We start from the raw sequence: 14689 nt of genomic DNA, 5'->3' as shown, positions 1-14689 counted from the left end.
AAGGACCTGAGTTTGGTTTGCAGCACCCATGTCTGGTGACTTAACAACCACTTGTAATTCCAGCACAAGAGGGATGCAACAGCTTACCTCTGTGGGCTTCTCAATATGCATATACCCACACTCAGATACATAATCTAAAATGATAAACTTTTTTTTAAAAAAGAAGTTTGAGTTGTAAGAGAGAAGCAAGTATAATAGGCAAGTCGTTTCCCTTGTGCTTAGTGGGCTGGGCTGTGAACAGAAAACTAGATGTACCATGAACAGAAAATTAGAGAGGTGAGTGATTTTAGGGACTTTATGTACTCTGTTCAGTGAAAGTTAATCATGTGCAAATGGAAGGCAAAGCATTGCTAGAGTAAGAACATGCTTTTCATCCAGAAATTGCTAGTGTGTGCCTGGAGGTTAAGAGGATTGGTGTAGGTATGGGAGGAAATGATGTCAGAGAGAGATTGAGTCTTATAGACCATAATGAAGACTTTTACTTTGAAGAAGATGAGAACACAATGGGTATTCATGCCAGGCAGTGGTGGCACACACTTTTAACCCAACACTTGGGAGACAAGCAGACAGATCTCTGTGAGTTCCAGGCCAGCCTAGTCTACAGAGCTAGTTCCAGGACAGCCAGGGCTGTCAAGAGAAACGCCATCTTGACAAACAAAAGGGGTTGGAGAGATGGCTCAAAGGTTAAGAGCACTGACTGCTCTTCCAGAGGTCTTCAGTTCAATTCCCAGCAACCACATGGTGACTCACAACCATCTATAATGAGATTTGGTGCCCTTTTCTGGTGTGCAGGCATACATGGAGCCGGAATATTGTACATTTAATAAATAATCTTTAAATAAAAATAAATAAATAAACAAAAAAGTTTAATTCACAGCAGATTGAAAATTTGGGACTGGAATGAAGCCTACCATGTGAGAGATCCTAGGTTTGACTCCCAGTCCATTAAAACAGTGAAACTCTGATCTTTAAAACTGTTTTGTAAGATTTATGTATATGTATCAGAGAGAGGAAGAGGAGAGGGGTTGGGGAAGGAAGGAGTCTAAGTGTGAGTGTGTCAGTCATATCCTCTGGAGCTGAAGTTAACAGGAATTTGTAAGCCACCCAATGTCATTACTTAGACCTGAACTTGGATCCTGCGGAGGAACAGCAAGTGCTCTTAACTGCTGAACCATCTCTCTAGCCCCAAAACACTTGATTCTTTTTTGTAGTTTTACTAGTACTTTCTTTCAATACTGTAATGCATGCTGTTATGTTTTTAAATCACTTTTAACTTAAAAAAAAAAAAAAAAACCCAAAAACACTAGACTCTGTGTGTTTTGCAGATTTCATGCAGAAAGAGCCATTGGTATCATTACCCACATCCTACCTGAAGATCATCTTCTTTTGGCTTCTTCAAAGAGGGTGAAAGGTACCCTTTGTAATCTAGTCTGAGATGATTATAAATTACTATGTGGCATGAAGTTAGGCTGTTAGATTGTATGGATATATGACTACTAAAATAGTTCCTTCATCTCCCATGGTTCACCTCTTTCATATAAAATTGTTGTTTCTTCTTCCCTCCATCCTTTTCCTTTGAATAAGATAGAGGAGTAATGCAGATGATTTCACGGTAACATAGTTTAACCCCAGCTTTTAAGTGTTCTTGCCAAATTCTCCCTTTGCTTGTTTTTAACTTGTCTGCCTATCCTCATCAGTGCTTGTTTTCATTTACTGCCTTGATTCTTTTGAGACTGGATCACCCTGTGGTAATTATGTGCATGCAGATGAGTTTTACAATAATTCTGGATTATCTTCATTCGGTAATGCCAGCGATGAAGTTAGATAGTAAGGAGAAAAAATAAGTTACACAAAGCCTCACTAATACTGAGTCACCATTTTGTTGATTCTTTTAGTCCCTCCTTTCTTTGAATAAGATAATAAAGGGCCAATGAGATGGGTAAGGAAGTAAGTGGACTTGCTGCCGAGCCTTATAACCTGAATTCAATCCCTAGTATGCACGTAAAGGTAGTAGGAAAGAATTGACTACCACTGGAAACTGCTTTAAACCTACTTTTCTTTAAGGTGACCTTTTCATTTTTTGAGAGAGGGTTTCTCTGTATTGCTTTGGAGCCTGTCCTGGAACTCACTCTGTAGACCAGGCTGGCCTTGAACTCACAGAGATCCGCCTGCCTCTGCTTCCCGAGTGCTGGGATTAAAGGCATGTGCTGCTACCACCAGGCTAATCTTTTCGCTGTCTCTGTACATGGCAATGCCAAGCCATAAAATAAGCTGGCAGTTTCTGTATTCTTAGGCCTTAATGTGGGCTTGGAAACCTTGGATGGAACCTTGAAATCTAAATGTCTTCTGATCTGATTGGGTTGGTGGAGTACATAAGAGGCAACACTTTGTCAGTTATGTTTGGTTAAATGTTATGCTTCATAAAGGATGTTTTCAGAATTGTCAGAAGTGCTTAGCACTCCTCTGTAGTTGTGTAACTTTAACTTTCACTTCTAGCATTCACTTTTTCCTTTTTCTGGGTGTTTTTTGTTTGTTTGTTTGTTTGTTTTGTTGTTGTTGTTGTTGTTTTTTGAGATAAAGTCTCATGTAGTCCAAGCTGCCCTTAAACTTGTTCTACAGCCAAGGCTAGCCTTAAACTCCCAGTCCTGCTGCCTTGACCTCCCAGTTGCTCACATAGGCGTTTACCACCATTCGAAGATGACCGTTTATTTTTAAAATCAAATTTTCATCTATAAAGTGTAGCATGCTATTGCAATAAAAGCTGATTCTGAAAAACAATTTAAGATAAACCATTTTTCCCCTCCATTTGAATGAATGTACTGTGTAAATAGAATGACCTTTCCAAAAGTGTACTGTTGAAGTTTTGCTGAGCACAATGACACACACATGGAATCCCAGCATTAGAAAGAAGTTGAAGCAGGAGGATTGCCATGAATTCAAAGCCAGGTTGGGCCCAGCTCAAAAAAAAAAAAGAAAAAGAAAAAGAAAAGAAAAGAAACCAACCTCAAATGTCGAAAGCTTTGGTCTTAGCCAGTTCTAAATTACAGTCAGTTATGTATTCAGTAAATAGTAGTCTTTAATTTTCAATTGAATATTGGGCCTTTTAGAAAATGGATTTTAAGTTTCCTAATTTGTCACTTTCTTTGTTCAGCACTTATTTTAGAGGAGATTGCAATTGACTGTCACAACAAAGAGACGGAACAGAGGCTGCTTCAAGAAGCACATGACTTGCACTTGTCTTCACTCCAGCTAGCTAAGAAAGCTTTTGGGGAATTTAATGTACAGACTGCAAAGCACTATGGTAACCTTGGAAGACTTTATCAGTCAATGAGAAAATTTAAGGTAAAGGGCTTTATATTCTTTTATCTCTAAATGATTAGTAAATTTAAAATAATAAATCTAGCCAGGTGCTGGTAGTACACACCTTTAATCCCAGCACTCTAAAGGCTAAAGCAGGTGGATTTGTGAGTTTGAGGCCAGCCTGCCCTACAGAGCACGTTCTAGGACAGGCTTTAAAGCAATATAGAGAAACCTGTCAGGGAGAAAAAAAACAAAAAAAAAAAAAACAAAACAACAACAAAAAAAGTGCCAGTAATGCTTTGTCATTAGCAGCTTTTGGAAAAGGTATGGGATGTTCTTTGATCTTGATACCTGATGTTATTCATAAGCTGTGATTCACATTTAGAACAAACTTGCTGATTGAGTAGAATTGTTGTCCTAAGAAAACATGCAATCTAATGTTCCATTTGGCCTAACTATTTTTCAGGAAGCTGAAGAAATGCACATAAAAGCAATTCAGATTAAAGAGCAACTTCTTGGTCAAGAAGATTATGAAGTAGCCCTTTCAGTGGGACATTTGGCATCTTTATATAATTATGACATGAATCAATATGAAAATGCTGAAAAACTGTATTTGCGATCTATAGCAATTGGTATGTTACCTTTAAATTTTTTGTAGATGTTTGGAGAGCATGCCCAAATGTTAATCCTGACAAGTCAGTGCTGCAGAGGATAGACCTGACCACCAAGCCATTTAGAATACTCCTGTCTAGGCTCTTCCTCAGTCTGGAAGTCATTAGTGGGATGTGAGGCTGTAGATAAAAGGTCTAGCTGCTGTCTCTGCTCCTTTTGCCACCTGGAAGTCTCACATGTTTAACGTAATTAGGTTTGCCTGCTTTGACCCTGATACTAAGTGGAGAGTATCCTTAGTGGGCTAATGTAATGTGTTGCTGCATAGTAGTCCCTCGGTTGTTTCTATGACTTATATTATATTGGATTTGGGTGTCATTATTTATCTAATCTACATTTACTGAACACCTAGAGCATTTGAATTGCTTCCATTTGACTGTATTATCTCATTATATGAAATTGCTATTATGGTTCTTGCCCATTTTCATATTGAATTGTCTGACATTGTTGACTTAGGAAGTTCTTCATGTACTTTAACTATGAGCCCTGTTGGTTGCCTGTGATACAGGGGTCTCCTCTTGTCCTGTGGCTTGTTTTCATGAGAGAGCATGTTGGGAAGGACAGTTTATTTCACTTCATTTTATTTGTGTTTGTTGACACTGGTACTCATTTAGCTCACTCTGGTATTAACTCCTGACCACTTTGTTTCCTCCTAATGCTGGGATCACAGGCATATGCTGGCACACTTAGCCTAAGAATTCCATGATGTTAATAGAATGTCTTGAAGTATTTGTTTAGTGCCTTCTGTATTTAGTTTGAAAGAGTTTTTTCTACCAGTTATGAAAATATTCTACTAAAAGATCATCTTCTGGACACTTTACTTAACCATTCACTTTTAGGTCTGCAATTAACTCATTCAGGGTACTGGAAAGGAATCAAATTTCACTTTTTCCAAGCACATATATAGTTGACCCAGTACTGTTTCTTTAACAGATTGTCCTTTCCCCTATTGGGGTCTCTGTCACAAATCACGATCTATATATATGTTAGCCATTGTATATGACTTACTTGAATCCCTGAGAGTGAATTACTAATGTTCTGAAAAATCACAAATTCATAGGCAATCCTGGTGATATTTAGCTACCTTAATTTCTTCTATATAGTTACCACACACCTGCTTTGGATGTTCAATCTCATAAGTTTCTGGCTTATTTTTCTATGTATTGTTTTATACAGATTATAAAATAAATATTTTATCTTCCCTTTCTTTAATAAAATATACATATTATAGATAGCTTCTATAGTTTGTGCTCTAGTTTGTGTTTTCTGTTGCTGTGAAAAACCACCATGACCAAAAAAAACTTGGAAAAGACAATTCCAAGTAAAATAATACTTCATTGGAAGTAAGTCAGGGCAGTAACTTGAGGCAGGAACCATGGAGAAGTGCTGCTTGCTCACTGTCTCATGCTCAGCTAGCTTTCTTACATAGCATAGCCCAGGATACTACCTGCCTAAGGATGGTCCTGCCCACAATAGCCAGGGTCTCCACATCAGTCATCAATCATGACATCTTTACAGACAGGCTAATCTGACCTAAGCACTTCCTCAATTGAAGTTTCTTCCCAAGTTACTAGGTTTTAATCAGCTTGACAAAACAAAAACTAGCATGTTTTACTTTAAAAACAAAACTAGCCAGGAATGGTGGCACGAACTTTTAATCTCAGTGCTCAGGAAGCAGGGGCTAGTCTACAGACTGAGTTCCAGGATAGCCAGGAAGGGTTACATAGAGAGACCCTGTGCATCCTCCATATTATTTTAAGATGTCCTTAAAAACATTATTCCTTAAACCTGAAATTTTGGCTGAAGATGGCTCATCAGGTCAAGGCAGCTGCCACCAACCTAGACAACTAGAATTCTATCTTGGGAACTCATAAGGAGAAGAGATACTGAAAATTACCTTTTGGCCTCCACACACATGCTCCAGCACAAGCGCGCACACAAACAGTCGCAGGCACACATACAGGCACGCGCTTAAATTAATTACAAACATTTTTAAAAGCCCTCTGAAATTTATTTTAGCATTCTAGTGAACCTAATTCCTTTACATCTTAGACATACTGCCTGGAGCCGGGCGTTGATGGCGCACATCTTTAGTCCCGGCACTTGGGAGGCAGAGGCAGGAGGATCTCTGAATTCAAGGCCAGAATTAAACTTGTATTGAAATCAAAGCAAAAAATTATTGTACAGTATTTGATCTTTTTTGTTTCTTATGTTGCTTTAGGAAAGAAACTGTTTGGTGAAGGCTACAGTGGACTAGAATATGATTATCGAGGCCTCATTAAACTTTACAACTCAATTGGAAATTATGAAAAAGTATTTGAGTATCACAATGTTCTGTCTAACTGGAACCGGTTGCGAGATCGACAGTATTCAGTGACCGATGCCCTTGAAGATGTCAACAGCAGCCCCCAGTCCACCGAAGAAGTGGTGCAGTCCTTCCTGATGTCTCAAAATGTTGAGGGACCAAGCTGCTGAGGGACAGCCTCAGCTAACAATTACCTTTTCCCAGATTCCAGGGAATTCATACTGTGAAATCAAAACCATGTTGTTTTGGGGCTGGTATTGCATTGAAACACTGGTCCAGTCCATTGAAGACCCCATTTCGGGTAGTCCTGTATTGCAGTTCCTGTAGAATAAGCATATATTGAGTTATATCAGCATGTGCCGTGTGTGTAAGTAGTCCCACATTCTCACCCCATTAGAACAACAGGAAACCTTCCCCCCCCCACACACCTTTTTAAAAAATAATTCATTTTTCAGAAAGCCTGAAAGAAAAAAAGAACCCCTAATAAAACTATTTAAGAGTTTAAAAGAGTTGCATTCTTATTATGTAAGGATGATTTAACAACTTTTTAACATAATTCTTCCATGTGGAGGTATTCGATACTGTATTGTAAAGAAATTTTATGGAAAACTCTTTATATGCAGTATAGAAAAGTAACACAGGTACTAATAAAAGGGGGGCATCCTAATGTAGATTTGGCTATCTTTCCCCAGATTGATGCATATAGCCATTACAGAACTGTGTTTCAGGGAAGGACTGCTGTCAGTTTCATCGGACTGGACCAGTGTTGATTTGTCAGTCACAACACCAGGTGGACCAGCAGCTCAGCTCTTACTCTGTTTTTGGTACATTAGTAAGATGCCCTAACAGTGTTTGCTAACAGGACCAGAAGGCTCTAAAAGGACCAGGCAACTGTGGAAGGTGGTTATTTGGACCAGGGGCTTTAGGTTATTTTAGTCACTGTGCTTGCCTTTTCCAATAGAGTAATTGCAGTTAGATAGAATGCAAAGTATTAAAACAAGAGTTTTATTTGTATCATAGATACCAAGCTATGGGATTTGGGCAATGTCAGAGGCAAATCTTAAGTCAAGGTACACAGATGGGAATGTCATAAGCAAGTTTATGACTGTATACTGCAGCCACCCTTGTTTTAATCTTTGCCCTAACACTCCCATGTTGCTAACAAACGTACTGGCTAGGAGTCATGAAATAACTCATGTCCAGATGAAAATTTTAGGTTTACTGTATGTTTGTGGGTATTAAGAAGACTGAATGCACAAAAATAAGTCTTAGAAAATCCTTCATTTTTATGGGAAATAATAGTACAACTAGTTATTTTAACTGAAACCCAGGAGTCTAGTGGACAGATCCTCCAACTGTAATGTCTGACTTTGTAATTTTTTAAAGCTAGCCAGGTTATTTAATGTGGAGCTAATACTCAATTCCTTAGTTACGACATGTAACAAAAATAAAGGAAAAGGTCTTTTGCTGTTACCTCAGTTCTTAGCACAGTGGCCTGTCCAGTGCCTGTAGTTAGACACTGGGTGTCTTCTGACAGCTCCTGACTTGGCTGTTAGACACATTGCTTCCGGTAATGCTTGGAGTAGTGTGTAGGTTGAGCGAATGTGTGTCAGATTCTGTTCTTTAGCATGCTTGTTGGTTAAGGGGAAAACAAAGTTATCATGTAGAGTACAGAAACATTAGAAACTTCAGAGTTTATCATTTTTAACTTCCCAGTTTTAACTTTGTTTAAAATTATTTGCAGTCTTAGTGATAAACCAGTACATTTAGGTCCTTAGAAAGGAACTTACTGAGGATGTACCCGAGTAGATGAGGCAAGCTCCCACCCTAAGATAACAGCTTTGAATTCAGAGGTGAATTTATTCATTCCTCTAACTGAATTTCTTTATAAGTCAGCACACTTGCAGTTTATGCAGCCGGTTCCTCCAGTTAATTGCAGTCTGTTGTTCAGTATCACTCTATTACCAAGTAGGCTGTGTGACCAGGAGTGGCATTTCTAAGTTACCCAGCTCCAGCTGCACGGGCCTATATATCTAATACCTCCAAAGACATTGTCAAGATAGGCTTTGTTTACTATTATTGGCCATTAGAGCCCTGTGGTATGTTTGTGGTATAGGAATGTCGTGCTAAATTGTTTTTCAATAAATATTTTGAAACTTAAGTTTCCACATGAATTATTTTTATTTAATCTAAATTTTTGGTATTATACATATACAACATTTTTGTATAATCAGATAACTTAAAGACTCATCCCCCTTAACTCAGTTTAAGCTTAACTCATACTTGGTGATAAAATAACATGATATTTAGAAGCCTGTGGTTACAGGGTGATGACAACCAGCCCCTACCCCAGCCAGCATCGTTATTGCCAAGTTTTTCCATCTTACTGTTCCTTTAATATAGTTTTCTCTAAATTCATAAAAATCTAATGCCTATATTCTAGCAATCTGTTTAGTTTTTTCTTGTTGGGGGGTTGTTTGTTTGGGGTTTTTTGTTGTTGTTGGTTTATTTGGTTGGTTTTGTTTTTCATGACAGGGTTCCTCTGTGTAGCCCTGGTTGTCCTGGAACTCACTCTGTAGACCAGGTTGGCCTCAAACTCAGAGTTGAACCTGCTTCTGCCTTCCAAGTGCTGGGATTAAAGTTGTGCACCATCACCACCTGGCACAATCTGTTTTCTTAAGTGGTGTGATTTGATATGTCCTGATTGTACTGAAAAATAATCTAATAATTTCAAGTGTTGCATTTATGCCTTTAGCAAGAATGCTTACGACGAGGTAATAAGAGGAATACCACCGTGTTTTGAATTTTAAAATTAAAGTGGGGTATGATGGCATATATCTATAATCTCAGTATTCAGGACACTGAAGCAGGAAGATACTAAGTTCCAGGTAGAAAGATTCTGCCTCAAACAAAAATCTCAAAGGAAAACTGAATAAAATTTACCTCACAATAATCAATTGCTTGTATGTAATTTTAAATAAGGGCCTATGGTCTCACCCTTCCTGAATTCTCTTATTCCTAAAGCTTGGTGCTACTCCAGTTGGGGGCATTGGGGAGCTTGTGCATATGACACAGGTGAGTCACTTGCATTCAGTTTAATAGCGCCAACTGGGTTTTTTAGTGCATAATATTCCTGGGTCCTCAAACTAGACCTTGTCCTGAGGAATTGGACCCTTTCTCTATCAAATTTACAATCTTTTTAAAAACCAACTAAACAGTACCCTGCCCAGGTATTCCTGCATTGTGAGAATAAATGATTGCACTAAAGACCTTTGTCCTAAACCATGAGAAGATTTCACTAGGTACAGGAAGGTGCTTGGTTGCACAAGCTTTAATCCCAACTACTCGGAGGCTGAGACAGGAAAAGCACTTGATCAGCTAGGACAACCTAGTGAGATCCTGTCTCAAGAAGTCAAATGGAAGTGCAGCAGTACAAGCTTCAAAGTCTTGAGCCCACCATTGAACTTGTCTTTATAGTTCAAATAGCTGAGCCTAAATATGATGCAAGCTTTTGGCCAAAACTTTGCAAATTCAAAGGATGGTTTGCTAAATAACAGGTATTGTTATCTGCCACTTATTTTTTTATGTTTCCCCCCTAGGTATTTTGGCCTTGCTGCTTCCAGTCTTCATTCTCTGGGTTAGCAGAGTTACTACTGGAAAAATTCTTATTTATAATTACTGAATTTTAAGAGTTTTATTTTTGTTTTAAAAATGAACACTTCTTTCACCTCTTGGCTTTAAAGGGTTTCAAATTACCTGGAGGGGAGGGGAGATTTATTTTAAATAAGACAATTGAAGTAGTCTACAGATTTTAAGGCTAGTAGTTCCTTTGTCCCCAAATCTCAGGAATGTTTTAGGCAGGAAACCGGCTTTTATCCTGGTGGTGATTTGAAGGTGTGTGTTTTAGGATTTCTTAACACTGTTGTTATTTGCAGTTCTAGGTATCTATAGCATGAGTGGCCTTAATGAGTTTGTTGAAGTGCACATGTTTTTCAAAAGTAAAATTTAAGATTAAATATATATGCTATATATAGATATCTAGAAAACTCGGTTATGGTGCACAGTGTTGGATCACTGAATCAAAGGTACCATTTGTATGACATCACTCGTTTTCTGTATATTCCTTTTATGGGAAAATATGTTGCCATGGTGACTAAAACTTTTACTTTTATTATGTGAATGAATGCTATGTTTTATTAAATATTACCAGGTCAGTACTATTTTTATACCTTATTAAGCAACAGGGGTTATAGTTTAATAGGTTCAAAAGAAATCCTTAACGGAATAATTACAAGTGAACACTAACATTCTTTACAGGAAAATCCCCACTAGTAGTGCCACAGGAATTTCTATAGAAATATCTAAGGTCATTAATAGACTCTGAAAACAGTTCATTAAGTCAGACAGCCTTTCATCCATTCTCACCTTGTAGCGCCCGCCGTTATTTGTAACTATAAAACCACACTAAGTATGTTTGTAACCAGCATTGTGATATATTCTGTACTTGTATTGCTAAATGATTTATTGACCTAATAAATAGTGTTCCTGCATTCATAGTGTATGTTTCCAAGTGAGTTGTGATTGCTGTGGGTTGGAATTCAGGGCTTTTTAATTTTGTACATTGTTCTTACTGGAGTACCATGGGAGGGAAATGACACTAGAACGAAAGTGTTTTTGTTCAAGGAAATGGAGGTGTGCTGCAGAGGCTCATGGCGACAGCACTGGGAACCACGCTCATGGCATCAGGAGCTTCTGAATGTAAAAGGCTGTGGGGCGGTTAAGAGACTTGTAGAGTCAGCTGAAACATGAACTCCCCGTTTCTGAGATTCAGTTCCAACTGCCCCTCAATGTAAGAATTTGAGTGTCATTCTAAATCCCCGCCTTTTACTCAGATGAAGAAGATTGCTCTTTTTGTTGTTCTTTCTTTGGTTTTGAGCTGGGTTCTCTGTGTAGCCCTGGCTATCCTGGAACTATCTCTGTAGACCAGGCTGGCATTGAACTTGGATATCCACTTGCCTCTGCCTCCCTGGGTGCTGGTATTAAAGGTGTGTGCCACCACCCCAGCAGGGATTGCTCTTTTAAAAATAACTCTACCATGAGACAGTCAAAAGAATTGCAGGAAATGAGGCTGCATTTTAAATGTTTTGAAATGTATGTGTGATAAAGGCACATGCCTTTTATCCCAGCATTCTGGGAGGTGGAGGCAGGCAGATCTCTGTGAGTTCAAGGCCAGCCTGGTCTGTAGAGTAAGTTCCAGGACTGGCTCCAAAGCTGCACAGAGAAACCCTGTCTACAAACAAACAAACAAAAAACCAAGCAAACAAAAATGCCTGGCAGTTAAGTCAGCCATTTTCCATTTGGAAGAATAACCATGAATGTCAGGTACAGGAGCACACTCTACTCCCAGGACTTGAGAAGCAGAGGCAGGGGGTCTACAAAAGTTTGGTCCATATAGTGTCAGTTCAGGCCAGAGCTACATACACACAAAATGTAAAACAACCACAAAAAGAAAAAACTTCATTTTCAAATCTGTTCCTGTTGCATCCAATTTTGTTGTTATGGTTTCTGCTCCTTTTCATTAGATCTCAGCCTGACATGACAGAACTAATCCACAAAACAACAGAAAATTAAGGACATAGATCCAAGTAAATCTGAGGTTTGATATAGAAAAAAGTTACATATAAAACGGTCATAGAAAAAAATGGCTTTCTAATTGCTACAGACTATAAACACACACCCATGGACAAGTGTTAAGCCAATTGAAAAAGACACACTGCATCCCTACTGCATGATGTCAACCAAAATAAGCTTAATAGGACAGTGGCTTAAAGCAAACACTGAAACTGGAATGCCAGGAGAAAACATGACATTAAACACATAAAAGACTTGAGATTTAGCTACATATAAAAACAAATGGAAAATGTCTATATCCACGAAAGGAGGAGGACACAAAGCTAAGAGCAATGCTGTGAACCGAGTCAGGAGGCTTTGAAGTGGGGCCCTGGCTCAGCTGTGCCAACCCCTGTGCCTGCTTCCCTGCCTACCCTAGAGAAGTCTGGGAGAAAGATAAAACTCCACTCCTGAACCACAGACATGGATAGACGTGTACTGACAGATTGTGGAGGAGTCCTGGGTTTTGTTTGGTTTTGTGTTTTGTTTCCCACCTAGGATTAGCTTTAGCATAAGGGCACAGATTGATGTATGATGTTACCAGCTAACTCCCCTTACACACAGTCTCCCTAGCTACTCTCTAGTATCTCCTACCACCAGACAGCATCATACTTTGGGTGCAGACACCTTAGCTAAGAACAAACAACTAATCTTAGAAATAATGACTACATTAGGGGACAGAAGAAGTGCCGAAGTGGCTCAGCAGTTAAGAGCACTTGTCGCCCTTGAAGAGGACCTACATACAGTTCCCAGCACCCACATAGCAGCTCACACGTTCAACTGTTTGTAATTCTAGTTCCAGGGATTTGTCATCGTCTTCTGGCTTCAGAGTACACCAGGTACACATGCAATGGGCTTACTTTCACACAGGCAAAACACTCATACATTTGTTTAAAAAAACACACATCAGCTTGCCAGTTATTTACATGCTGTGAAAAATGAAGGCTGGCCAAAAGCAAGAGGCAGTGTCACTGCATGCTGCCTTGTGTGGCCAATGGCTCAGCAGAACCGAGTCATAGTTCCTACGCTCATGTCTGGGTTAAGAGAAAACACCTCTAGACAGTGGCTGGGGGGGAAAAAAAGAAAAGAAAGGAAAAACTGTTGTTTGGGTATGTTCTTTCCTTTAATTCCATAGAATTGTTTTGTTTTTCAAGACAGGGTTTTTCTGTATTGCTTTGGAGGCTGTCCTGGAACTCGCTCTGTAGACCAGGCTGGCCTCGAACTCACAGAGATCCGCCTGCCCCTGTCTCCCTGCTGCTGGGATTAAAGGCGTGCACCACCAACTCCAGGCAATTCTATAGAATTTTAAGTGACTATTTTTTAATTGCTTAAGATATACCAACAAACAAATTGTCTTCTGGCTTCTGCATGTGATGAGCTATGGCTCAAGTGCACTTATGTGCATGCTGAAAATATAATTTAAACAATTTTAAGAAATTTTCCTCTGTAAGTTCATTATCGCATGTATTTTTATCACAGTGACAGAAAACTGAAATAGTGACGAGCTTGACAAGTTTGAGGAAAGCAAAGGTTAGGACAGAGAGCTTAAAAGTTGTAGGAGTGAATCATAGAAGATCTAGCAGAACCTGGCGATGACTTGGGCTCTATTTTTATTATTTATTTTATTTGTTTATTTTGAGACATGCTGTCTTGGAACTCTCGAACCTGCTGACTCACCTCCTTCCTCTCCTCCCCATCGCTGAAATTATAGACGTGCATCACCAGGACCAGCTGACACTCGCTTCGTATGAAATGAGGAACGTTGGAGTTTTGAGCAGAGAAACCTGTGATCTGGTGTTTTAGAATCCTAAGGTCTTACTAAGTTTGAGGAAAGAGTTGAGAGGACACCAAACCAGTGGGAGAGCTCCCTATCCCGGGGTTCTTGAGCCCAGCAGCCTGATTAGAAGGCAGAGGTATTCCCGACATGTCCTGTAGGTGGCGATGCTACTCCACAGTGACCAGCGCTCCTATTTTGCGGAAAGCCCCTCAGCATCACTCACCTTCTAGCTTGTCAGCCCCTCTCTCCCAAATCCTGTTGTCAAAAGTCGTCAAAAGGCTAAACAAGGGCCCCCGCAGTCCCTTCTTGGGCTTCCCGGAAGCACTGGGTAAAAAGAAGAGAGGAGCTGCCTGGAGATGGTAGCGCGCGCCTTTAATCCTAGCACTCAGGACAGCAGGCGGGGCTACACAGAGAGACCCTGTCCCATAAAACAAAAACAAAACAAACAAACAAAAACCGAGAGAAAGAGAGAGAGAAAAGAAGGAAAAGAAGGAAAGGAGGGAGGGAGGGAGGGAAGAATGAACTTCTGGTCTTAGAGGCTGGAGAGAAGGCTGGCTATCAGCAGTTCAGTGTGCTTTGTGCCCTTCCAGGGGAGGGTGTGGGTGTTCCTAGCATGCACAGAGTTTGCTCACAACCTTACATGACTCCAGCTCCAGAGGATCCCACATACTCCATACATTCACACAGACACAAATGCACTTAAAAAGAAAATCACTGAGCCTACTTCCCTTAATGGAGTCACCATCTAACTGGTTTCTGTAGCTTGAAACAATGTGCCTGTTTTACTTCTCAGCTTCCTCCTTTACTTTTTTTGCCTCTCACAGGTGTCACCCAAACCCATCAACTGACTGCTGAGGATGTATGTGGTTCAGAGGTAAAAGGTCATCTAGAACACACAGGTCCTTTTTGATCTTCAGCGCTATAAAATAGAAAAGGACTGACAAGATGGCTCAGCACATGAGATGTTT

General features: G+C 39.7%; 1 protein-coding gene across 1 annotated transcript in view; it reads left to right on the top strand.

The window, feature by feature from the left end:
* Nucleotides 1–10824, top strand: part of Appbp2 (amyloid beta precursor protein binding protein 2) — a 43973-nt gene extending 33149 nt beyond the window's left edge. The window contains exons 10-13 of the mRNA XM_051185002.1: nucleotides 1326–1411; nucleotides 3152–3342; nucleotides 3767–3932; nucleotides 6191–10824. Coding sequence (XP_051040959.1) covers nucleotides 1326–1411; nucleotides 3152–3342; nucleotides 3767–3932; nucleotides 6191–6444 — 697 coding nt within the window. The 3' untranslated portion in view covers nucleotides 6445–10824. The remainder of the gene's footprint in view (nucleotides 1–1325; nucleotides 1412–3151; nucleotides 3343–3766; nucleotides 3933–6190) is intronic.
* The last annotated feature ends 3865 nt before the right edge of the window (nucleotides 10825–14689 follow it).

Source organism: Phodopus roborovskii, unplaced genomic scaffold (genome assembly GCF_943737965.1).
Source record: "Phodopus roborovskii unplaced genomic scaffold, PHOROB, whole genome shotgun sequence".
NCBI lineage: Eukaryota > Metazoa > Chordata > Mammalia > Rodentia > Cricetidae > Phodopus > Phodopus roborovskii.
Note: the sequence above shows the minus strand (reverse complement) of the source record. Positions and strands in the feature narration are given on the sequence as shown.